General features: G+C 46.4%; 1 protein-coding gene across 2 annotated transcripts in view; it reads left to right on the top strand.

The window, feature by feature from the left end:
* ABTB3 (ankyrin repeat and BTB domain containing 3) overlaps nt 1-26,229 on the top strand; it is a gene marked incomplete at its 5' end in the record, with an annotated part of 310,688 nt that overhangs the window by 262,249 nt on the left and 22,210 nt on the right. Inside the window, 8 exons of one of the 2 annotated variants that reach the window (XM_081248696.1) lie at nt 3,169-3,334; nt 5,440-5,529; nt 7,544-7,645; nt 9,639-9,732; nt 9,849-9,984; nt 10,648-10,868; nt 12,324-12,502; nt 25,684-25,789. In XM_081248696.1, the coding sequence (XP_081104822.1) occupies nt 3,169-3,334; nt 5,440-5,529; nt 7,544-7,645; nt 9,639-9,732; nt 9,849-9,984; nt 10,648-10,868; nt 12,324-12,502; nt 25,684-25,789 (1,094 nt within the window). The remainder of the gene's footprint in view (nt 1-3,168; nt 3,335-5,439; nt 5,530-7,543; nt 7,646-9,638; nt 9,733-9,848; nt 9,985-10,647; nt 10,869-12,323; nt 12,503-25,683; nt 25,790-26,229) is intronic. The other variant, XM_081248697.1, reaches the window with a different exon arrangement.

The raw sequence follows: 26,229 nt of genomic DNA, 5'->3' as shown, positions 1-26,229 counted from the left end.
TTCCCATGAACTGGACCAAGAAGCCCTAGGGCACAGCCCCAGTATGTGTCCTTAGAAGTTCACATCTTGGGTGCTGATGCCATGGTCTAAAGCCAGACCCGGAGTCTTCAGCCCTCCCCTACCCACACCTGGAGAGCTCTCAGGGTTCCCTGGAGAGTCTTCCAACTGAGGCAGTCTTGGCTCCCTGACCTGCCATGAAAAGGTCTAATCCTGGAGTCCAGGGTCCAGGTCCAAGTCTCCTAAATACCTTTCTTAGTTCTTCCCAGGGCTGTCATACAAACAAGCCCTCGGACGGCCTGGCCTGACACGCAGTTCCTGAGGCATGTATGCAGATTAGACCCCACGTCAGCACCAAGCTTCCTCTTTCTCTGGATTCCATCGTCACTGCATCAGCGCCCTCTGGTCCTCTAAGAGCCCTAACATCTCCTGTGACTGCGTTCCTATTTCGGGATGGCCTTCCTCCAAGGCTCCTTTGCCAGCTGAGATGAATGATAGGTCAGGAACCCAGTGAAGGGTCAAGGGCGCACCCATCCCGCTTGATTCCTAAGGCTCCGTCTGTTCTTCATCCCTCAGGTCCCCTGCCCCAGATCCTAGCCGTACTGAGGAGCCTCAGTGCCATAAACTTTCAGAACAATAGTCCGTCTCATTTCCTTCAGGGATTAACAAGAACCTAGTTCCCTGGCAAACTTAACCCTTCCTCACACCAGAAAGTGGGTATTTAGAGGCAGGAGTGGAACCAGGAATTCTGGACCCCTGGCTCCTTTCCTGAGTATCCATGCCCAGCATTAGCAAAGAGCAGGAATACAAAGGGGTCTGGGACAGCACAGACTCCTGATGATGCAGGGCGTGTAGCTCCCCAGCCTGAGGACAAGGGCCACACCTGAGAAATGGGCACCTGCTCGTGGAAAAGACGGAATCCTCGTCCTCTGCTCCGTCCCAGCACCCACTACCTTCACTCAGCCCCTTGTCACTTCACACTGGGGCAGTGACTTCTTTCTGTTTGGCTGTTTCTTTTAGCACTAACATCTCCCCACCTCTAGGGTCAGCTCCCCTCAAATCCATCCTCCACGCTCTCCCAGAGTTGGCCATCCAACCGTATCACTCCCCTGCCTGCTTAGAAATCTTCAGTGGCTCTGACAGATAAAGTCTTAAGGATTAAGTGAAGTTCCCCACCCTCAGCTTCTGGCCCTCTGCCTGGAAGTTTATGCCCCAGAAACACTAAAACCTCCATAGTTATAGCTCTCAGAGCCTGCCACGTCTCGTGTCCATACCTTTGCTCATGCAAGCCCTGCTCCAAGTTCTCCTACCCTCTGTCCCTCTCTCTCCTTATTTAAGACACAGTTCAGTCTGTCATACAGAGTGAAGTAAGTCAGAAAGAGAAAAACAAATACCATATGCTAATGCACATATATGGAATCTAAAAGAAACAGTACTGATGAACCTGGTGGCGAGGCAGGAATAAAGACGGAGACGTAGAGAACGGACTTGAGGACACAGGTGGGGGAAGGGGAAGCTGGGATGAAGTGAGAGAGTAGCATTGACATATATACACTACCAAATGTAAAATGGATGGCTAGTGGGAAGCTGCTGCGTAGCACGGGGAGATCAGCTCGATGCTTTGTGATGACCTAGAGGGGTGGGATAGGGAGGGTGGGAGGGAGGCTCAAGAGGGAGGGGATATGGGGATATATGTATACATGTAGCTGATTCACTTTGTTGTACAGCAGAAACTAACACACCATTGTAAAGCAATTATACTCCAATAAAGATATATATATAAAAAAAGACAAAGCTCAGGGGTCACCTTCCCCAGGAAGCCTTGCTGGATCCCCAGGCTCTGTTTGGTGTGTGTCTCTGAACACCTCAATCACTGCAGTTGCCACATGGCATTATGGTTACTGGGGCCTGTGCCCTCTACCCTTCCAGGCATTGCGCGCCTCTTGCAAACAGGTGCTCAGTAAATGCTTGGTGATTTGATTGGACAATTCACCATAAGAAGGAAGTAACATCCTTTGCAAGCGTAGTTTGTATCCCCTTCTTGAATTCCTTGATTCTCCTCCGCACCCTTCCCTAACCTGGCTCACTTCGCCCAACTGGCTCGGTTAGTTTCCAAAGCATCTCACCACTAGTACTCTTATTTCATCTTGCCAGGTCTCCACCCTGCTTCCACTTTGAAAGTAGAGACTCCAGCCATTCTGTGTTCACTTGGCTAACGTTTTGTTTTGTTTTGTTTTGTTTGCAGTATGCGGGCCTCTCACTGTTGTGACCTCTCCCGTTGAGGAGCACAGGCTCCGGATGCGGATGCGCAGGCTCAGCAGCCTGCTGGGGCCATAAGCCCTCGGCTAACGTTTTTAACACCTCCATGTGCTGGGTGATGTCTGGACTGTGATGCAGAGACTTGCTGGACAAGGTCCCTGCTCTCAGAAGTCCCCAGCCTGGAGGGGAAGTCAGTCAAGGAAAGAGGCAAATAGTATATGCTGTGATGGGGGGACAGGGGGACACAGTAGATACCCAGGTCAGCTCTCCACACACTGCCTTGGGCTCACATCCCAGCTCACTGCTTTTTGCTGCGTGGCCTTGGGCAAGTCCCTTATCTGTGTCTGTTTCCCATGGTTAAAAGAGGGTAATGATAGCACTTACCTCTTAGGGTTATGTGGGGAGTAAACGAATTAACTCATGTAAAGTGTTTAACCATAGTGAACAGTCAGTAAATATTAGCCATTATTATTCTTAGCTCAATATGCTGTGGGAGCAGAGGAGAGATAAGACAGATAAGCAGCAGTTATAAAGGACAAGGATCAAGAGATATCCATAGGGCTTCCCTGGTGGTGCAGTGGTTGAGAGTCCGCCTGCCGATGCAAGGGACACGGGTTCGTGCCCCGGTCCGGGAAGATCCCACATGCCGCGGAGCGGCTGGGCCCGTGAGCCATGGCCGCTGAGCCTGCGCGTCCGGAGCCTGTGCTCCGCAACGGGAGAGGCCACAGCAGTGAGAGGCCCGTGTACGTGAAAAAAAAAAGAGATATCCATATTCTAACTGGAGCCCAGAAACAAACAATTGACATGAAAAACACATGGAAAGTCTCTTAGGTGCTTCCTAACTCTTGTGGCCCTTGAGAACCAGTCGTGGCGAAGCTGCTGCACACACCTGACCATCTCTCCCTTCCTTAGGGCCGACGACTGCTTTTGCGCTTCTCGGAAGCTGGACGCAGTGGCCATCGAAGCCAAGTTTAAGCAGGACCTGGGTTTCCGGATGCTGAACTGTGGGCGGACGGACCTGGTGAAGCAGGCAGTGTCTCTCCTGGGGCCCGATGGGATCAACACCATGAGCGAACAGGTACAGGGTCCTCCGAGTGTCTGAACAGGCGCCCCACCTCCACCACGTGCCCTGCCCCAGGATGGAAACAGCAGGCACTGGACAGAGGCTCCCCCTTCTGGTGACGTAGGGTGATTGTGTTGTTGTTATTTTCTTTTTTGTTTTTTTTTTAGTTTTTAAAATATCTTATAAAAATATCCTTGTTCATCTGTACAGAAGTTGCACGTGATCCTTGCAGCTGAAATGGAAAACAGAGAAAAATAGACCTATTCCAGAAAGGAAATCATGCCATCATCATCCACCATCACTTATATTTAGCTTGTGTCCTTCGAGCCCTTTTTCCAGCATGGTTAAAATTAGTTCTCTGCATCACAGAACAAATCCAAGCAGATTTTCACCAAAGTTTCAGGGTGTGTTTAAGATACACAAAAGTCATTCTGAGGGACCCTAGGAGACACCTCAGAGACAGGCAGCCGTCCCCCAAACCACTGAAACTGAGGTACAGTGAGAGGCTTTTGTGTCTATCAGGGAGACACCCCGGGTGGGTGAAGATGTCACAGATGGAGAAAACAAACAGCAGCTTTCAATGTGAGCCCCAGATGGAAAGTCACAAAGGACAAATGGAATTGCTTCTCACATGGGCAGCTCATGCAGCAAGTTCCAGGGAAGGGATAACAGCTAATAATTTTCTTGAGCAACACAAAGGAGCCCTAATACACACACACACACACACACACACACACACACACACATTATTTTTTAAGAACAAGGATTTATTATCTTTCTGGTTTTGGTATTTTGTATTAAAGATACTTTGCAGTATCATTAAATATTCTTTTTTTAACTCACTCTTAATGGCTACATAAAATGGTCATATTATTTGTTCAGTGAACCATCCCTCAGTTGTTGAATACTTAGATTCTTTCTAATTACTTGTATCAGTAATGCTGAGCTACATATACTTACACAAATCTTTGTTCAAATCTCTGATTATTTCATAAGGGAAAAATTTTTAAGTGGAAATAGTCACTCAAATGCATCAACTTATCTTAAAGTTTTTGATCTCAAATTACTTTCCCAGAGACTGTTTCCTTGTACACACTCTCCAACTATTTATGTGTACCCTATTAATCTTTTACTTAATTTAATTAATCTTTTGCCTGTTTTTCATTAGAGCTTAAGTGTTTTTCTTCGTTATTTCAAAGAGCTCTTTACATATTAGACATATAACCCTCTGTTATAATATGACAAATATGTCTCAATTTATTGTTTACCTCTTAATTTTGTTTATGTTTTCAATTGCATGTCCTCAACACTGTAATGATTTTCTTTTGTGATTTCTTCCATTACTTTTATGCCTAGAAACGGATCCAGTTAGATGTCTTTTATGGTTTTAATTTTTTTCTCTATATCTCTAATCAAACTGGAAATGATTTTGGTGTATAGTGTGAGATAAGGCTCTAACCTCAACATTTTCCCAAATAGCCGCCTTCACAACACTGTTTATTGAAAAATCTATCCCTTACTTCTGTTGGTTGTGGTACTTTGTAATAAGCAGGAATCATGGGCAGATATGGAACTCCTGAAAGTCATTCCTCATTCCCTTGCCTTTTGCTTGTAAATGATAATGTCAAAGCTGACGTCGTGCTGGGGTCATACTCAGAGGCACCAATTTCCCTTGACACTGACCAGCAGCTCACATAGAACAAAGATGACACTTATATTGTGAAAGAGAAAATGTCAAGGAAACAGTGTTTACCAATTAGATAGCTTAGGGCTGATATTGCAGAATCCAGAAAGTTCCTAGAGCTTTCAGTTGAAACCAGCCACTTGTTTTAGCAAACACTCTTAGATCTGTTGCACCCTAAGACAAACAAAAAATCCTCCCACTTAAGCCAAGATAAATGCAAAAAAAAAAAAAGGCAATGTATGTTTCCCTTCTTGCTTCCATTTTCGTTTTCAAAATATGGAGGATTAGGACCTTATAGGGCTGTACATTTACTTTAAAATACTGGATTTTGAGTACAGTTATAGCCTCCTTCACACGAGTAAGATTTTCCGTTTGTTTTGTCAAGTGACATAGCCACCTGGTAAACCTCCATTCTCTGGTTTTTAACTCACCGCAGGGCATGACCCCACTGATGTACGCCTGCGTCCGCGGGGACGAGGCAATGGTTCAGATGCTGCTGGATGCCGGAGCTGACCTGAATGTGGAGGTGAGGGTGCCGAGGGCTGCAGGGCCCCTGGGTCTGGCAGTCCCCGGGGAAGGCGAGCAAAGGGAGGGGGGCTTTATCTCCCAAAGAGCCACCGCTGAGGGTGCTCAGTCCAGCAAATAGGTCAGACCAGCTGTTGGATTTCCTCCGTCCTGAGGCCCCACCCAACCAAACTCCAAGGAGCTGCCCCAAAACATGTTTCATTTTAAAACAACCAATGAGGCCACAAGGAGCCCTAGCTTTTCCCTCAGTTCAGCTGTACCCAATCTCTGATTCTTCTTGCGGATCCATTCCTTCTGGGGTCAGGCAGAGAGCTCTCCTGAGCCATCAGCCCTTTCCTCTGCCAAATACAAAGTTGGTCCACGTACCCTGAGCTAAGGTAAGGTGTAGCTCCCCCAGATCTTCCACCCTCCCCCACTGAATCCCGATGGGCTCACCCAGTTGGCCAGTTTAAACCACAGGTCTTAAAGCTAATTGCAAAGCTTCCTTGAGGCAGTGTGGTATAGTGGAAAGTACATCCCCCCCGCCCCCCGCAGGCTTTAGAATTTGACACGTGGGTTCAAATTCTGAAACTGCTGCATCTTAGTAACTTGCTTTGCTGCTTGGGCAAACAGTTTAACCTTCCTGAGCCTCGGTGTTCCCCTTTGCAAAATGGGAGAATAATCGCACCATCTCAGAGAGTTGTTGGAAGAAATAAATACAGAGTAGCATCAATTTAGGACTCAGTTAGTATTGGTTCCTGCCCCTGCACTCGCCAAGGCTTATAATAGGTAAAATTACACTTTTTGACCATGTTCTATGCTGACTTAAGACCCACTCTCACAAAAAAAAAAAAGAAAAGAAAAGAAGACCCACTCTCTTCCGGCAGCCTAATATTGGTAGTCTCAGAGGCTGAGAAGATCGATTGACATGCTGCACTCCTAACTCAGCCACCCCAGGAAACGATTTTTAGTTCAAAATTAGATGCTCCTGTAGTCTTAGTACTGTGGTTTAAAAAAAAAATTAGCATGCTTTATATTCATCTGAGGAAAGCAGGCAATAGACATGGTTTTGGATCCAGAACCATTTTGCATCTTATAAATTTCCAGTATTGGGGATTTTTTTTTCCTGCTATGAATCCCCAAGCATTGTGCACATCCCTGCAAGGGCTCGTCAACTTTGGGTCCTGGTGGGGTTCTCTGGTCCTCTAGCCCATCCCACAGCTCCCAGCTCAAGGTCCTCCCCCCGCTGGTGATTAGTGAAATCAACTGCTATGAAAGCAGCAGGCATCGCGGCTATATGGCCCCAAGAATGTTTGGAAGAAAAGCCATGCGTAGGTGGCAAGCCTGCAGGGCCCTAACCTTTAGCTGTCCTGCAGTCTCTCTCTTAGCCTGGGGTGTTTTGAGGTCCCCATATGGGAAGGCCAATATCAGATTGCTCATTTGTGGTGTGCCCAGGGAAGGTTTGTGCCTAGGTTTCCAGTAGCATGAGGGTCCTTGTCAACCAGGAAGCCAGCAGAAGAATGAAATGAGGACAGTGTGGGGTGAGCTGTGACCAGATGGTGATGTTCCTCCATCAGATGGCTGGTGGTATTGCTTGGCTTGAAAGCTCGAAGCAGACCTCCCCTTGCACGGGGTTTGCCACTGCCAAGAATTTCCCCTAAAGATGTGGATGTGATGGTAGTAGCCTCACACTACCTGACATCCTGTAGCTCTCAGAAGCATCACCCTCCCTTAAGCAGGAAGAGTAAACAAGCAGGGGAGCAGGTTCATTGTAGCCACCATTACAGCTTCTCCAAGGCTCCTTAGAGGTGGTCAGAAATCATCCATTCAACTCTTTTCAGATGAGAAGCAAAGGAGCCCTTATTGTGACGGAGGATATAAAGTCACTACCCCACATCTCCAGTGTTTCCCGAGGCGCCTTCTAGGACATCCTTTTGTACATATCTAGCCCACATGCCCAGCCACAGATAGGTCAGATTTGCTGGTCTAAGTATTGTGAAGGTCACATTTTGAAAATAACTTCAATTTGTTTATAGGTTGTCAGTACTCCTCATAAATATCCATCCGTCCACCCTGAGACCCGCCATTGGACGGCTCTGACTTTTGCTGTGTTGCATGGACATATTCCTGTAGTTCAGGTATTAACATATTTCCCTATCCACATCTGACCTTTAATTTTACCTCTTTCATTACGCAAATTTGTACCTCTCCCAGCATGCCTATTCCCTGAGAGATTCATATTGGTTAACTGCAGTTAAATATAGCACATTCATATCATATGAATGAAAATATTATATGCAATGCTCTATATGGCCTGGCTCTAACCAATATGAACTTAACACATACCCACATGCAGCCTCACACGCAGAGTGGCAAACTTATCAAGTTGTTCCCAGTTGCTCGGGGGTGGGTCCTGAGCTGTGATTTTGTGGATTTGTTCATTTTTGCTTGTTGTAACATGAACATAAGACCTGGCTGGTGTGAGACCTTAGAACCTTCCCTTAGGTGTGACCCCAGTGTTTGCATAGAGTCTAGTGGTTTCCAACCACTGGAAAGAAGCATCCAATTCACCAAGGGAGCAGTTCCAAAAGATACTTGCTTGGATCCCACTTATGGAGAATCCCATCCAAGAGGTCTAGAGTAGGGTCTTCACATGTGTCTTCTGAAACAGCTCCCTGAGTATGGAGAGATGTCCTCATCTGAGGTCCTTTGGGCATGTAAGTGTGTTTTGCTTGCACCTTTTCTGGCTGTTGTAGAGTTGGTGTTCAATGAATAGCCATCTAGTATATTCTAGATCTTAAGCTCGGTTTATTCTAGATCTTAAAACTTTACTTCATTGGAAAAAAGAGATCAGCATCCAGGTCCCTGACCACATCTGACCCCCTAATAAATGCTGAGCTTTGGGTACATCAGGAACTCACCTCCTTTTATGTGGTCCAAGCCTCTTAGAATTATGTAGAGCAGAAAATAGTGTGCTAGGGACCCCTAGGCAATGTTGGAGTGCCACAGGAATCCTTCGTTGTTTCCTAGGTCATGGGAATCCTTAAGACAGATCCGAAGTCATGTTTTAGGAGGTTGAGTGTGTGACATGTCACACCAAGAGCTGGCTTCTGCCTATAGAATGTCATGACCAGCCCACTCCTAGTTGAGGGATCTAAGAAAGGAGGGGTCAGAGGGTGGGGTGGCCTAGTGGACACAAATGCCATCCCTTAACATGCAGTGGCATCCCCAGCCTTTAAATCAGGAATAGGAGCAGTGGGTAGCCAAGCAAAGCCAAACAGAAGTCAGGTCACCTCTCTGCAGCAGGTGCACACATCATGGAATGCCAGGTAGGCAACCCCTTCCTGGCTGTGCCCTCAGGTAGCCCTGAACAGGTAAGACAGATGTTTCCGCCTCATTTTACATCAGCAGTGCTGACAGCACGTTCACTGTGAGATCCAGCATGGACAGCATCTCTGTTTTTAGGAAGCCCAGATCTCTTAGAGAATGCACAGAATGGAATCATATTCAGTAGCACTCTTGGAAGCTCACTCTGCCACTTTACTCACTGATCTTGCTGGCCAGAAAATTCAGCATTTGCTGAGCTGTCCTCAGAGCCCTCCAGGATGTTCTAGAAGCAGTTCTTGTCCTGGTTGGCCCTGGTGGTCCCCGAAGAGTTCTTCAGAACTCTTGAGTTGCTATGGCTCTAAGAGACCCCACTAATACTCCCCGAGGCTTTGTGTCACCGACCCCGAAAGGAAGTCCTCCAACATTCTGGTGCCACGAGCTTCTAGCTTAGTGCTTCTAGAAACTTTTAATGTACATATAAATCACTTGGAGAACTTGGTGAAGTGCAGATTCCCATCTCATTCGGTCTGGGGTGGAGCCTCAGAGCCAGCATTTCAAATAAGCTCCCAGGGGATGCTGATGCTACTGTCCGTGGACCACAATTTGAGTGATTTGAGGCTCTAGAAGATACGAGAGGCTCTCAGTTTTTCCTCTGAGGTGCAATTGCCCTCCCCCTGTGCACATGCTCACAGACCCAGAGGGAGGGCAGGAACACTGGCGTCACACTGATTTCCACCGCCTTTTCCTGACGTCTCCTCACATGCATGTCCTTTAAACATCTCAATGGCCACTCTTCCTCCGCAGCTCCTCCTGGACGCTGGGGCCAAGGTGGAGGGCTCTGTGGAGCATGGCGAGGAGAACTATTCAGAAACGCCCCTCCAGCTTGCAGCCGCCGTAGGTAAGAGTTGCTGATGCTCACGCCAGCCAAGGGGCTCCAGCGCGCTGGCCCTTGATGTGTCTATGACTGTGTGTTTGCTTGATTCTCTTATAAAACCCCCTTCTCTGGGCTTGCAGGAAATTTTGAGCTGGTTAGTTTGCTGTTGGAGCGTGGCGCGGACCCCCTGATAGGAACCATGTACAGGAATGGAATTTCTACCACCCCCCAGGGTGATATGAACTCTTTCAGCCAGGCCGCAGCCCACGGACACAGGTAGGCTAGGATGGCCCAAAGCCACGAGGTCCCAAGCGGTGCTTGTTAAAAATGCAGATTCCCAAGCCTACCCCAGACCCACTGTATCTCTGGATGTGGGACCCAGAGGCAGACCAGGCCTGGCCAGCTTCATGCAGCACACGTCCACTCAGACTGGCTTGTCTGGTCCTTTCCCAACTGGCTTTCCTATCACAGAGACGTCACTCTTTGCCAGGGTTGGTTAGCACTCATCCTGTCACCTGTCGTGAAGTGAGAAGAATCCATTTTAAAGAATCGTAAAACCCCTCATGTTTGGCTACTTTCTGTCTACATTTTCTTCAGGATTTACCCCATCAGATTTCACTACACGTAACCCCAAGTGAAGCAAATTCACTATGGGGGGTGGGAAACTGCAGGCAGACGGTTCTAGAACCTTCTAGATATGTGGGGAATGCACTTAGCTCCAAGTTGTCCTCAAGGAAACACAGCCACACCTGCCCCACCATCTCTTCCATCCACCAAACGTAGCACCTGTGGTCAGGCCTCTGAAACCGCCACCCTGGAGTTGGTCCCGTCCTTCCCTTGTCCCAAGTGAGAGGTCTCCCCACTTCCCCTGCCTAGTCCCTGCCCTGGCACAGCCCTTCCATCTCTGAGTGTCTTCATCTCTGGGTTTATGATTGACAGGAATGTGTTCCGCAAACTGCTCGCTCAGCCAGAGAAGGAGAAGAGTGATATCCTGTCCCTGGAGGAGATTCTGGCCGAGGGGACAGACCTGGCGGAGACAGCCCCGCCCCCCCTGTGTGCCAGCCGCAACAGCAAGGCCAAACTCAGAGCCCTGAGGGAGGCCATGTATCACAGCGCTGAGCATGGCTACGTGGATGTCACAATTGATATCAGGAGCATAGGTCAGTCTGGGGACCCTCCAAAGCTGGGCACAGAGCCTTTGCCCAGCTCCAGGTCACACACACACACACACACACACACACACACACACACACACCCCACACAGCCCAGGGAACTTCTCATTTGCTGGTTGGAGCACTTCCAGGCTAAGTTCCCACACCATCCCCATAGACAGCAGCATCCTGCCAGCCCCAAAGTCCCATCCTCAGGTCACCTTTCCACGATTCCCAAACTCTGGACCCTGAGTTAGAAATTTGAATCACCTGGGGAGCTTGTCTGAATACAGATTGCCAGGCCCTACACCCAGAGGCTCTGCTGTTGAGGGTCTGGATGGATAAAGGCTGGAAATCTTTATATTTAACAATCATCCCAGGTGGTTCCCAGTGGTTGGGGAATCGCTGCCTTAGAGCACCCAAATCCATGAAGCGGCCTCTGGCACCAGCTAAGATGAGGGCATCTCTTCCCTAGCAAGGCTGCACCCACTTCAGGGACAAAGCCACCCTCGGGAAAAGTTAGGGGTGGCTCTCCCTTGAGTGAGCTATGCTGGAGCCATCTCCTCCGTGCGTCTGGGGAACAGGCTGGCCTGGCCTTCACCCCTCTAATGGCACTAGCCCCGGCCCAGAAACAGCAGGATGGAGCACGGACTGTAAACACAGGCTGTGGCAGGTCAGGGTAGGCTGAGGCCCCAAGGAGGGGCCCCCAGTGCTGTTCTGGAAACTGGTCTCTCTTGGAGGGTGGCCATTTAGCGTGGCAGACGTTTATGCCATTGCCCTGGGAGCCTGTGACGCTTGATTCTGAAGCTCGAGACCCTGAATCGTGTGCTTGTTAATAAACAGTAGCGAGTGCCTCAGTCTCACAGTGAGGGGGGAGAAGCGAATCACAGCAATCAGCTGCTGGAGAGGCTTCTATCAAGGGAGAAAGACCTGATGAAGTGCCTGCAGGTGGAAATGTTGTTTTGCACATGGGAGCGGCAGCAGTATCCTCCTGTGTCTTCATATTCAGATGGAACTATCTGCCCTGACCAGAGCAGCGGATGGTGAGGTCCACCCGTGGGTTTCACCACCTCTAAGCTCTGGGCACGAATGTAGAGGGGATGGAGATGAAGGAAGTCAGAACTCAGAAGGATGCAATCTGCATAAAGAGTGTGCATTATAATTCCAATATTCTACACAAGGATTATACCTTGTAAAGTGCAGCCCCTAATAATATGAGTAGCATGCAGAACTAAACACCCATAGTTAAGGGAATCGAATTACGACCTTTCATTTCAACTTCTGCGAGTCTTTGGGGGGGAAAAAAAAGCAACACTGGCTCTATTCATTGAAAGGCAGGCTCTTGGTCTCATGATGTGGTAATGTCCCCGGGAAAGGCCAGCTTCCAGATAAAAACACGCCTTCTCTTCTGGTTGTTTTCTGCCCTCCCCTCCCCTCCCCCACCCCCTCCCGCCCCCTTTCCAGGTGTCCCGTGGACCCTGCACACCTGGCTGGAGTCTTTGCGGATCGCCTTCCAGCAGCACCGCCGGCCTCTCATTCAGTGCCTGTTGAAGGAGTTTAAGACCATTCAAGAGGAAGAGTACACAGAGGAGCTCGTCACGCAGGGCCTGCCCCTCATGTTCGAGATCTTGAAAGCCAGCAAGGTATGAGGGCTTAACGCCGTTGTGCTTGTGGGCAGAGAGAAAGGCCGGGGACTCTGATCTCCGTGCTCCCTGGGCCTGACCCTCTCCCACGGGGTTGGGGGTGGGGGCTGCCTGCAGTCACAGTGCTGGCGCAAATGTACCCCAGCTGGTTACAGCTATTTGTACAGCCTTTCATGGGGCAGCCGCTTTACCGAACGCCTGTTATGTCCCAAGGCACTTGGGCACGTGGGACAAAGTAAAAGATACCTTCCAGCCTGGGGAATTTGCATGAAAGCTGGGGAGCTAAAGCCCACCCATGGGCCCCAAGGACATCTGAGGTGGTTTGTGAAACAATGTTAAATTGGGTGGCACAGGCTCTGAGGGGTGTGAGATGCTCAGGGAAGGCGTCACTGAGGCGCTGAGACCAGGGCAGGCCTGGATGGACATTAGGAATCCAGCAGGAAGAGAGATATGTAGGTGTAGCTCTCTAGGTCGACGGGATGCAGACCCTGCCAAGGTCCCTGGAAAGACAGGCCCTGAGAAGGCTTTTCAGGTCTGAGGATCGGATGAGCCTAGCACTTGAGGCTCCTCCCTTCCTCAAGGACCTCTGAGTTCCTGCTGGCACTATGTTCCCAGCAACAGGGAAATGCCGCAACCCCTTCACAACAGGCTTTGCAGGACCCTAGGGTCCTAAGATAGTGGGAGCCTGTGAAGTGTCAGGGAAGTAGGCCTCTGAACCAAAAGGGCAGCGTGGGTTCCCCTGCCAGGCTTGGCCAACAAGCCGTCAAGAGTGGAAATGGGGAGCAGCCTTCTCCAGGTGGCAGGGATGGCCCCACAGCAAAGTAGCAGCAACACACCCAACTGCTTCCTGAGCCTTGGAGCACCTGGCCTGGGGTCCAGAGCGGGTCCCATTAGGTATTCTCATTAGCACCAGAGTTTCAGCCTCTGTGGGCTGGATTTGTGCTTGATGTCAGGCCCCACTGAGACCCAAAATGGGAGGAGGTGTGCCGGCCCTCGGGTAATGAGCCTCAGTTATTCCACAAAGAGCAAAACCTGCTGGAAGTATTTCAAAACCAAACTCTCCCTGCTCCTCACCCCTCACTCCGCAACTTGAAAAAAATAAATAAGTAAGGCCTGAAACTACCTAAGAAACCACCTTAGTGAAAAATCATTGCTAGGTCTGTTCCCAGGGTCTTGGTGTTCTAATTGGTTTTTGGTTTGTTTTTTTTTTTTTTTCTTCTATGGGCTGTAGTGGGAATTCCAGAAATTACTAAGGCACCCTATGTATTGAGGAAACCTAATCTATGGATTTTTAAAGTAAACTTTACTTTGAAGAATGAGATACATCAGAAAAGTGCCCAGATCGTAACTATAGATCCTAATGAATTTTCACAAGGTAAACTTACCTGTGTGGTCAGCACCCAGACTGAGAAATGGAACATCGCTAGCACGCCAGCAGGCCCCTTATACCCCACTCAGCCACCACCCGGAAAGGGCAGCCAACAGCAGCTGAAAGCAGCAGCTGGAGGCCTGGAAGAAGGCAGGGGCCTTTGGCAGATGTGGACTAGAGCCTGCTCCCTGTCAGCTGTACTGATCTTGGAGGGTGGGGGGAGCCAGGGATGGGGCAGGAGCAGCTCGTGGTCAGGAGTGGGGGCAAGTCTGGGGAAAAGGGTGCTTTCAAGAGTCAAGTTTGCCCTTTTGCGGGGGTCAATGGTAACCCCTACTGGTGAGATGTGGTATTACATCATCATGTACACTGACCACAGGGGGCAAAGAGGTGATCAATTTCCCTTGGCTGCCGGGGCAAGTCAAGCAGTCCCCAAACATGGTGATGTTCCTGGGGTCAAAAGATGTCTGGAGAGAGATGGTGGCAGAGAAGTTCAGAGAGTTGAGAAAGTGCTGCAAAGCTCTGCCTTCAGAAAGTGTCCTATTGGAGGAAAGGAGTAGCCATGCATCACACAACTAGCTAGCATTGTCCCTTCTCCCTCCACTAACGGATTCCTGTTCAAATCAAGTCTGCTGTTCTGTGGGCACAAATACCTGGTTCTATCAGAGTAGTGGGTAAGAATATAGGATTCCTGTAAATAAATCCACTTTATGGTCAACTCACAGAAATACAGCCATCCTGTAAAGTGAAGCGATGCCTTCTCCCCATCCGTGACTCGTGCTCGGTCATACGTTACTTGAAATCTAGTTGCAGATGTGCTTTTTTGCCCCCAGTTATAAATTTTATCTTTAAAAGGGTTCAGTGTTTCTAGAGTTCCCCAGTAGTAGAACAATACAGTCATTTTTTTAAATACATCTATTTAAAGAGAGCTCCTGGCCCGTTTCTCCCACACATAACTCCTCTGGGCATTTATTCATTCTGTAGTCATGAGTGCCTCCTAGGCTACAGGGGTGACAGGACCTTCTTTACCTTCTTTATGGAACTTACTGTGGCCAGGGGAGGGGCAGACACATAGTACACAAGGAAATACATCAGCAAAAGAGAGTGAGAGCATGATAAATGCTATGAAAAAAATGAACTTGGAAAACGATATAGTCTCGGTGGGTGGAGCAAGGAAGGTCTAGTTTAGAGAGGATGGTAAGAAAAGCCTCCCAGAGGAGGTAGCATGTGAACAGCCACCTAAGTGAGGAAAAGCTTCCAGCCACGCAGAGGTCTGGAGGGAAAGCATTCCAAGTGGGGGAACTGCAGGAGCTCAGGCTCCAGGTGGGAACGTGCTTGATGTGCTGGGGCAGCAGGAAGCAGTGGGACACAGGAGAAAGTGTAGGAGATGAAATCAAATGGCACGGAGCCTTTCTCCACGGTGGACATTTAAGGTTTCTCTCCATGTGAACTGAATAGAACACCACTGGAGGTGGTGTTCTGGAGGCTAAAGCCTCCAGTGGTGTTTTATTCAGTTCACATGGAGAGAAAAACAAAACAAAACACATAGCTCATGTCCAGGGTGAGACATGAGCTATGTGTTTTGGGTTTTTTTTCCTTGTGGTTTATACACGTTTTTAGGGGGTTTTCCCACTGTTTTAAAATTGAGTTTTGTAAATTAAACTTTTTATTTTGAGACAATTGTAGAGTCCCATGCAGTTGTAAGAAAACATACAGAGAGATACTTCGTTTCCCCCATTGGCAATATCTTGCAAAATGACAGTTAAATATCACACCCAAGATATTGACATGATACAGTAAACATGCAGAAAACTCCCATCACCATAAGGATCCCTCATGTTGCCCTTTTACAGCCACACCCAGATCTCTTCTGCCCTTACTCCCTCCTTATGCCCCAGTAACCCCTAATCCGGTCTCCATTTCTCTAATTTTGTCATTTCAAGAATGTGATTTAAATGGAATCATACAGTATGTAACTTTTTAGGATTGGATTTTCTCCCTCAGCGTAATTCTCTGAAGATTCTTCCAGGTCGTTGCATGTGTTGATAGTTTGATTCTTTCTGTTGCTGACTAGTACTCTGTGGTATGGACAGATCACAGTTTATTAACCACTCACCACTGAAGGACATCTGAGTTGTTTCCAGTTCTGAGCTATTACAGATAAAGCTGTTATAAACATTCCTGCACAGGTTTTTGATATGAATATAAGTCTTCATTTCTCTGGGATAAATGCTCAGGAGTGCAATTGCTGGATTGTATGGAAGTTGCATGTTTAGTTTTTTTTTTTTTTTTTTAATTTATTTATTTATTTAATTTTTGCTGTGTTGGGTCTTCATTTCTGTGCGAGGGCTTTCTCCAGTTGCGGCGAGTGGGCCCACTCTTCATCGCGGTGCGCAGGCCTCTCACTGTCGCGGCCTCTCCTGTTGCGGAGCACAGGCTCCAGATGCGCAGGCTCAGTAGCTGTGGCTCACGGGCTTAGTTGCTCCGCAGCATGTGGGATCTTCCCAGACCAGGGCTCGAACCCGTGTCCCCTGCATTGGCAGGCAGATTCTTAACCACTGCGCCACCAGGGAAGCCCGCATGTTTAGTTTTTAAAGAAACTGCTAAACTGTTTTTGAGAGTGGCTGCACCATTTTATATTCCCACCAGCAAAGTATGGATAATGAAGTTTCTCCACATCCTCCCTGTTTGGTGCTATTGCTATTTTTTTCTTTTAACCATTCTGGTAGATGTATAAGTGGTATCTCATTGTGGTTTTAATTTGCATTTCCCTAAATGGCTAATGATGTTGAACATATTTTCATGTGTTTATTTGCCATCTGTATATCCTCTTCAGTGAAATGTCTCTTTGTGTCTTTTGCCCGTGTTCTAATTAAATTGTTTGGTTTTTCACTGTTGAATTTTGAGAGCTCTTTGTAAATTCTAGAAAATAGTCTTTTGTCAGATACATGGTTTGCAAATACTTTCTCCCACTCTGTAGCTTGTCTTCTTATCTTCTTAACAGGGTCTTTCACAGAGCTTCCATTTCGAGGAAGTCCAATTTAAGTTTTTCCTTTTATGGAACTTATGCTTTTGATGACAAGTATTAGAATGCTTTGCCTAGCCCTAAATCATGAAGATTTCCTCCTGCACTTTTTTCCTAGACTTTTTATAGTTTTCTGTTTTACGCTGAAGTCTGTGATTCATTTTCATTTTGAGTTAATTTTTGTATGAAATGGGGGACTCAGAGCAAAGTTGTTTTGTTTTTGTTTTTGTTTTGCCAGTGGATGTTCAATTGCTCCAGCACCATTTGTTGAAAAGACTATCTCTCATCAAATTACTATTGCAACTTTGTCAAGTCAGTTGGGCATATTTGTGTGCGTCTGTTTCTGGGTTTTCCATTCTGTTCCATTGATCTATGTGTCTGTTCCTCCACCATTACCACACAGTCTTAATTACTATAGCTATAAAATAAATCTTGAAATTAGGTAGATTTGTTCCTTCCATTTTATTCTTCTTTCACAAAATGAATTTAGCTATGTTAGTTCTTTGCCTTTCCATATAAATTTTTGAACAAATTTACTATATGAACAACAACAGAAATCTTGCTGAGACTGATAGGAATTGTGTTAAACCTCTATATCAGTTTAGGGAGAATTGACATCTTTTCTATGTTAAGTCTTTCAGTCCATGAACATGTGTCTTGGTGTCTTTAGATCTTCTTTGATTTCTTTCATCAATATTGTGAGTTTTCAGGGTACAAGTCCTGGACATGTTTTATTATATTTACACATAACTATTTCTCTTTTTTTAACAATTGTAAATGATGTTATATTTTTAATTTTTTGTCCATGTGTTCATTGCTAGCATATGGAAATACAATTGATTTTTGTATGTTTATCTCGTATCCTGTGACCTTGCTGAACTCATTTATTAGTTCTAGGAGTTTTTTGCAGATTTATTGGGATTTTTCTACTTAGATAATCATGTAATCTGCAAGTAGAGATGGTTTCATTTCTTCCTTTTCAATCTGGTCTTGGAGATTTCTTTAAGGGAAGTTTTTAAAATTATAAATTCAATTTCTTTAATAGTTACAGAGCTATTCAAATTATCTACTTAATATTGAGTGAGGTGGGGTACTTCGTGTTTTTCAGGGAATTGGTCCATTTCATCTACGTTGTCAAATGTATGTGTGTAGAGTTGCTCATCATATTCCCTTATTACCCTTCTGATGTCTACAGAGTCTGTAGTGATAGCCCCTGTTTCATTCTTGATTTTGTTAATTTGTGTCTTCTCTCTCTACTACTCTTCTTTTTTAAGTTTCATTGATTGCTACTCTTATCTTTATTATTTGCTTGCTTTCGGCTTATTTTGTTTTTCTTTTTTTTCTTATTTTGTTTTTCTTTTTCCAGGTTCTTTAGGTAGAAGCTTAGAATATTAATTTGAGACTTTTCCTCTTTTCTTATATATGAATATCTTTCTCAGCACTACTGTGGCTGTGTACCACAAAATTTGATACCTTTTATTCTCATTTTCATTCAGTTCAGTGTGTTTTTTATTTCCCTTGGAACTTCCTTTTTGACTTATGAATTATTTAGAAATGTGTTATTTAGTTTCCAAGTATTTGGAGATTTTCCTGCTATCTTTCTGTTATTGATTTCTAGGTTGAGTCCATTGTGGTCAGAGAACACAGTCTGTATTATTTCAATCCTTTTAAAATATTGAGGTTGGTTTTATGGCCCAGGATATGGTCTATCTTGGTTTCATGGGCACTTAAAAAGACTGTTTTCAGAAATTCCCTGGTGGTCCAGTGGTTAGGACTCAATGCTTTCACTGCCAGGAGCCTGGGTTCGATCCCTGGTCTGGGAACTAAAATCCCACAAGCCATGCAATGTGGCCAAAAAAAAGAAAAGACTGTTTTCTGCCATTGTTGAGTGGAGTGTTTCCATAACTGTCGATAAGACCCTGTTGGTTGATGGTATTGTTGAGTTCTTCCATAGCCTACAGATTTTCTGTCTAGTTATTCTATCAGTTGAGAAAGGGATATTAAAATCTCCAACTGTAATTTTGGGTTTGTCTATTTCTTCTTTTGGTTCTGTCAGTTTTTGATTCACATATTTTGCAGATCTGCTGTTTGGTGCATACACATTTAGGACTGCAATATCTTCTTGGTGAATTAACCCTTTTATCATTATATAATGCCCCTCTCTGCTTCTGCTAATTTTCTTTGCTCTGACGTCTACTTTATCTAATATTTATATAGCCACTCCTGCTTTCCTTTGATTAATGTTCATGTGATATATTTTTTCCATTCTTTACTCTCACCTTGCCTGTTTTATTAGATTTGAAGTGACTTTCTTGTAAAAAGCATATAGTTGGGCTTTTCATCCACTCTGCTAATCTCTGTTTTTTAATTGGTATATTGAGACCATTTATATTTTACTCAGTTATTGCTACTTTAGGGCTTAAGCCTGCCATCTTATTTTTGGTTTTCTGTTTGGTCTCCCTGTCTTTTTTCTCTTTTCTTTTTCTGCCTTCTTGTGGACTACTTGAACACTTTTTAAATTCCATTTTTATATGTCTGTAGTGTTTTTGAGTGTATCCCTTTGTATAGTTTTTCTAGTGGTTGCTTGCAGTATTATAGTGTGTGTGTGTGTGTGTGTGTGTGTATAACATCATAGACTACTGGTGTCTTCATTTTACCAGTTAGTAAAGTACAGAAACATTACTTCCCTTTATGTCCCTTTACCCTCCCCCATTTATGACATAATTGTCTTTATATATTTCATCTACATACATTTAGAACCACATCAGACACTTATAATTTTTGCGTTCAACCATCAAACATAATTAGGAAACTCAAGAGAAGAAAGAAAACATATTATGTTTATCCATATTTTTGTTTACCATGTTCTTTCTTCCTGATGTCCCAAGATTCCTTCCTCTATCCTTTCTGTTTAGAGAACTTTCTTCAGCTCTTCTTTTAGGAGAGGTCTCCTGGTGACAAATTCTTTTAGTTTTCCTTCATCTGATAATGTCTGATTTCTGTTTCATTCCTCAAGGGTATTTCCACTGATATTTTTCTTTAAATCAATTTGCCTTCCATTAAGTGTATTTAGAAAGGAAACATTGTATTACTACCATAAATTGAAAACCTTCGTCACTTGACATGAATAAAAGGTACATATCAAAACACATGGATGACTGTTTAAAAGCACTTGAGTTCATTCTGTGTTCAATTTCATCTTGTGCACAACTCCAGTGGGGCTACATGCTGACCTCGCAGAATCCTCTGGAGGTGGGGACCCTTCCCACCTCCACCTTTCCCAGGGGTGTGGCAGCACAGAGCAGCTCACTGCTCACAGGTCAGCCCAGTGCATCCCGCAAGGGAGGGGCCTCTGTAGGGAAGAGTCAGTCACTGTTGACAGTGAATTGAGGCAGAGAACTCACTGCCAGTGTCCCCAGATACTAACAGTAATTCCGCATTCTCTTGATTCTGAGACACAGCTTTTCCAACCTTCCAGCATTTCTCAAGTTAAATGGATCTTAAAAATGGGTGTGTGTGTTTAATGTGGTGAGTTTCTTTTTCCTCTTCCTAAAAGCTGCCATTAATTTTATGACATTTTAGGATCTAGAAAAATAGGCATTCGTCTGAATTATGGGAAATTGCTGTTTTGGGGGTTAAAAATGGTCAAATCTCAGCACTTTCCTTTGGTTCAGGGTATATTGGAATGTGTTATCCTTTTTAGCTCTCATAGCAACCTCACAAAGCAGGTAGTTTTTTTTTTTTTTTTTTGCAGTACGCAGGCCTCTCACTGTTGTGGCCTCTCCCGTTGCGGAGCACAGGCTCCAGACGCGCAGGCTCAGCGGCCATGGCTCACGGTCCCAGCCGCTCCGCGACATGTGGGATCTTCCCGGACCGGGGCACGAACCCGTGTCCCCTGCATCAGCAGGCAGACTCTCAACCACTGCGCCACCAGGGAAGCCCAAGCAGGTAGTTTTAATCCACTTTGGAAGAGAATACCAAAACCCAGAGAGGCCGAGTCACTTTCCTAAGGTCACAGAGCTAGTGGGTGAGGAACCAGGACTGGGACCCAGTCCCATCTGGCCCCCTTGTCCAGGTTTTTACCACTGTGTAGAACCCCTGCTTAAACCACCTGAAAAGAACCTTTGAGATCAATCCTGGCACTCCTTTGTGAAGAACAGAAAGTGTTTCAGTATCTTTTTAGGAGAGGAGTGAGGGGTTAGAGGAGGAGAGGAAGGATGTCAGCCCCAAAATCCACAGGAATCCATCTCAGGGGAGTCTCCTGGTAACTGTGGTGTTAGGAACTTGGCTTCATTCCTGTCTAGTTCTATGTAGCCGCACAGTTCCGAGTCCTGAGGACCCAAGTTCACCCCACGAGCATACATACCCAGCATTTTCCGTGAGAAACCTGAATTCCAGGTCCCCAGCGGCACGCCAGTAACAACCGCTAACCGGCTGCCATGTACATGAGCCTGGCCAGACCTACCTCTCCCAGCCCAGGCCTCCCAGGTCAGAGCCTGCCTGCTGAGGCTGGCCTGCTGCCCCTGGGGCTTGAGCCTTGTGGCCCTTTGAGCTAAAAGCACCATGCTTAAATGTGTCGCTCAGAGGAGAGTGTCAGCATCTGTCCCAGCACAGCCACCCAACCCACACCCACCCCCAGAATAGAGTGAGCCTCAAGCTTGGCTAATTCCAGCCACTGCCTTCAGGTTTGGGTCCAGAGCTAACCAAATCCATAGGGTAGACCAACCCCACAAGAGTTGTTAACTTATATGAATTACAGCGTGCCAGGGAAGCAGAGTGAATTATCCCAACAATCCCACAGTCTGGAGGAAATGCACAGAAAAGGGCACAGAGCAGACACCTCGACAAACACAGATGAGTTCAAGGACACAGTGGGGAGTCTTTTAGGGTTCTCATCTCTGAAAGAGAAGCAGCCAGAAAGCCTCGGAAATGGCAGCATCTTTGGTGCTGGCATCGGGCTCATCAACCTGATCCTTCACACAGTGTCCAGCCCTTAGCAGATGCTCAATAAATATTTGAAGAAAGAATTCATGAATGGATGAAAGCATAGCTTAGTGCATGAGGGAAAGTTTACATTCACGAAGGCTTTGGGGGATGAATGAGTCAAGCCTAGGGAACTGTTGATGACCCGCCTTCTTTCCCTTTCTCTCCTGAACTTCTAGTGCTTTCATCATAATCTTCCTATTTCCTCATTGGGCAGCTTTTCTTTTAATAATAGACTTCATTTTTTGGAATGACTTTAGATTTACAGAAAAATGAAGGAGATAGCACAGAGAGTTCCCATACAACCCCTCACCTGCTTCCCCCATTATTAACATCCTGCATTAGTGTGGTACATTTGTTATAATCAGTGGACCAACATGGAGACGTTATTGTTAGCTAAATACTTTATACCTGTTTCCTCGGTTTTTATCTAGTGTCTTTTTCTGCTCCAGGACACCAGGTTACCTTTAGTTGTCATGCCTCCTTAAGCTCCTCTTGGCTGAGACAGTTTCTCAGATTTGCCTTGTTTTTGATGACCATGACAGTTTTTGAGGAGTACTGGTCACATTTTTATAGGCTGCCCCTCTAGTGGAGTGTGCAGTATTTGTCTCAGGATTTAGACTGAGATTGTGGGTTTGGGAAGGATGACCACCGAGGTAAAGTGCCTCTCTCGTCACATCAGATGTACGTGCTGTCAATATGACTCATCACCGGGGATGATGACCTTGACCACCTGGCTGAGATGGTGTTTGTCAAGTTTCTCCACAGCAAACTTACCGTTGCCTCCCCCTCACTTTCCAGACTGTGCTCTTTGGAATCAAGTCACTATATGCAGCCCTCACTTAGGAGGGGGGAGTTAACGTGCCTCCCAGATAATTTTTAAGTGCTTGAGGATTGTCCCTTTGGAACAGACAGCCCTTGTCTTTACTTTCTCAGGTGATACAACACATAGTGAAGTTAGGAAGTGAGGCCAAGCTGTGAGTTCCTGGAGAGACGGGATCTTGCTCTGCTACCTCTGTTGCCCCCAGTATGGCTCCTTTCACAGTGCCGGTCACCTCTTAGATGCTGAATAAGTACCTATTGAATTGAATTAAACAACTACCACCACCACCACCACCACAAAAAAAAAAAAAGCCCCACGAAGAGTCCACTGGTTGCTCAGGCTTCTCTTACGGGTCACGAAATCCAGGAAATGGATCTTCATTCCTTCCCCCGAGTTGATGAGTTGGGCTGGCTCACCAGCAAGCCTCCCAAGACAACCCCAGGTGCAGGTAGTGAGACCACCATTCATCACACAGTCTGCACAGAGCATCTTGCAGGTCACAGGTCTCATCTTTCTTGTGATAGGCAAGTATTCACTGTGCATCCACAGTGTGTCGGGCATGCTGGGGTCAGAAGGATGACGAAATAGGCAAACTCTAGATGAGCTCTATTAGTTTGTATTGCTGCAGTAACAAATGACCACAATTTAGAGGCCGAAGGCAACAGCCATTTACTATCTCATGGTTTCCATTGGTCAGAAGTCCAGGCACAAGGTCTCGGCTGGGCTCTCTACTTAGGGTCTCACAGGACCAAAATCAGGGTATCAGCAAGGCTGAGTTCCTTTCTAGAGACCTGGGAAGAATCCACTTGCAAGCTCATTCAGGTTTGGGTAGAATTCAGTTCTTTGTGGCTGTAGGACTGAGGTCCCATTTCCTTCCTGGGGTCAGCTGGGGGGTCACATTTTGTTCCTAGTGTTGGGGCCTGCATTCCCTCTCAAGCTCACCATGTGGCCCCTGCCGTCTTCAGGCAACAGTGCATCAAGTCCTTCTCAGGCTTCCAGTCCCTCTGACTTCCACTTCTCCCCCATCCCTTCTGAATTCCTCTTCTGCCTCTAATTTTAAAGGCTCATGTGATTACAGTGGGCCCACCCAGATAATCCAAAGTAATCGCCCCCTTTTAAGGTCAACTAGTTAGTGACCTTAATTACTCCTGCCAAGTCCCTTTTGCTCTGAAAGAGAACATATTCACAGGCGTGGTATCTCATGATATCACAGTCCCAGGGATTAGGGCACGCAGTCCTCTAGGGGCCACAGTACTGCCAACCACCCAGTGCTTCTCCAACATTCGTATGCATGGGAATCACCTGCAGAGCGTGTTAATGCGGATTCTGATTTAATGGGCCTAGGGTGAGAGTCTGCATTTCTCACAAGTTCCCAGGCAATACTACCGCTGCTGGTCGATGGAGCACGTTTGTGTGGCAAGGCTTTAGACCAAAGGAAACAAATTTACAGTCCCCAGCCCAGGTCAAACCCAAGACAGAATTTCAATATATGAAACTTGTGGTTCTCAAACCAAAGGGAGCATCAGAATCATCAGAAAACTTGTTAAAATATTGACTGGTGGGCCCCACCCCCAGCCCACCTGAGGCTGAAGTCTGGGATGGGACCTGTGGATCTGCAGTTCTAACAAGCTCCCAGGTGATGCTGATGCTGCTGGTCCAGGGACCACACTTTGAGAACCACTGCTGCAACCATGAGACAGTCTCTCTGTGAGTGTTAAATGAGAGGGGAAGGTAACACCTTTTGGTCATAAGGCATCATCTTTGAAAGCAGAATCGCTTTTTCTGTCCAATATGATTGCATCTCCTTAGGCACCTCTATGGACCCCCTCTGAGGTAACATGGTGCCTTGCAGGATCAAAGGGTTGGGTTTTCTTTCCATATGTTGAGCTGTAATCCCTCTCTTTCAGGAACACAGTGAAGTAGATTCAAGAATAAGAACTGCTAACATCATTAGTAGTCCCAAACCTGTCTTTTAAAATTAAAAATAACATTTATTGTTTTTATGACCAAAGCAACACTTGTTTATTACAGAAAATATAGATAAAAAGAAAAGGGAAGACATCATCGTCCCACCCAACGGTAGCTACTCTTTTTCCAGACCTTTCTTTATGCATCCAAATATATATGTAGCATTTTACTTCCAAAAATACATGGTACAAATTGTGTTGTAACCTACTTTTCTTAATATACTGTAAATGTCTAGCTATCTACCTCTGTTTTTAGCCCCTAGTTTCAGCCCCCTTCACCCAGTAAAAAGCATCCCCCAAAATGCTCTGATTCCTGGGTTTTCTTCCTGCACACCTGCAGTTGGAGGGAGATTAATGAACAGCACGGGCCCCAGTGGGAAAGGAGGAAACAACGTGAAGGGCGAAGGGCGATCAGAAACAGGCTCCCTGAGCACCTGGGGCAGCTGTGGTTTTGCATCACAGAACTATTCCCCCCACACACACACACACACTTTTTTTTGGAGGAAGTGATTCAGTGAGCACTCCTGGATCTGGAAATGCCTCAGCACCAGAATCAAATTCAGAAGAAAGCCGAATCAGGAGCATTTGTATCTTGGTCATGGAGAGCACAAGCACAGGACCCAAAGGGCTTCCTGCTGTGATTTTCGGGATAATTACCTGCTGCCAGAATTTTGGAGTATTAATAAAGGTGTGTTTAGGGTGAAAAACTTATTTTCCATCCTGTGAGTTATAAAACTTGTTGTCTAATGGATAGTAAAGAAATGATTGGAGCAAAAAAGGATTTAATTACAAATTAAACTTCCATCAATGAACCTGCTAGAAATAGTGGACCAACAAAGCAAGCAAATCCAGGGCCTGAGGGGCAAAGTGAACGTGTGATGTCGGGGGGAATTTCTCTTGAGAATCTGCAGTAGGTCTGTGGGCTCCTCTCGCCTGGGGGGAGGAACCCACTGTTACAGCACAGCTTGGATGAGGGCACAGCCCCCAGCAGTGTGAGCTGTTCTTTCCTTTCCACAGAACGAAGTGATCAGCCAGCAGCTGTGTGTCATCTTCACTCACTGCTACGGACCCTACCCCATCCCCAAGCTCACAGAGATCAAACGGAAACAGACCTCGCGCCTGGGTGAGTAAGTGCTTCCCGGGGTCCTGCCCTGCGCTGTTGCTTTGTGATTTGAGGGCAGGGAGCAAGCAAACGCCATAAAAGAAGGTGGGAGTGTTGGAGGGCAAACGGGATGGACAAACGAGATGGAGTGAGGTAGGTGGAGATCGGGATATCACCTTTGTTATGCGATTAAACTGTTTGGAGAACATACCTTGGGGGTGTGGACAAGGGAACTCGCCAAAATCTCATCCCTCCATTCAGTGCCTTTCTACTGCAAGTCACCGACAGTGACGGGCTGCCCAAGACCTACTGAGCCCACGCACTTCCAGCAGCCAGGTAAAGTCCCGGAGAAGGCTGAGCTGTGCATGGCTGCTCTCCCCCAGCCTCCCCTCTATGAAGTCCCTCCTCCCTGAGATGGAAAAAGCTGGGGACAGTGACAGTACTTTTCACCCTTCTTTGAC

Source organism: Mesoplodon bidens (assembly GCF_964165515.1).
Source record: "Mesoplodon bidens genome assembly, chromosome: 11".
Taxonomy (NCBI): Eukaryota; Metazoa; Chordata; class Mammalia; order Artiodactyla; family Ziphiidae; genus Mesoplodon; species Mesoplodon bidens.
This window is presented reverse-complemented; position numbering and strand designations above follow the sequence as displayed.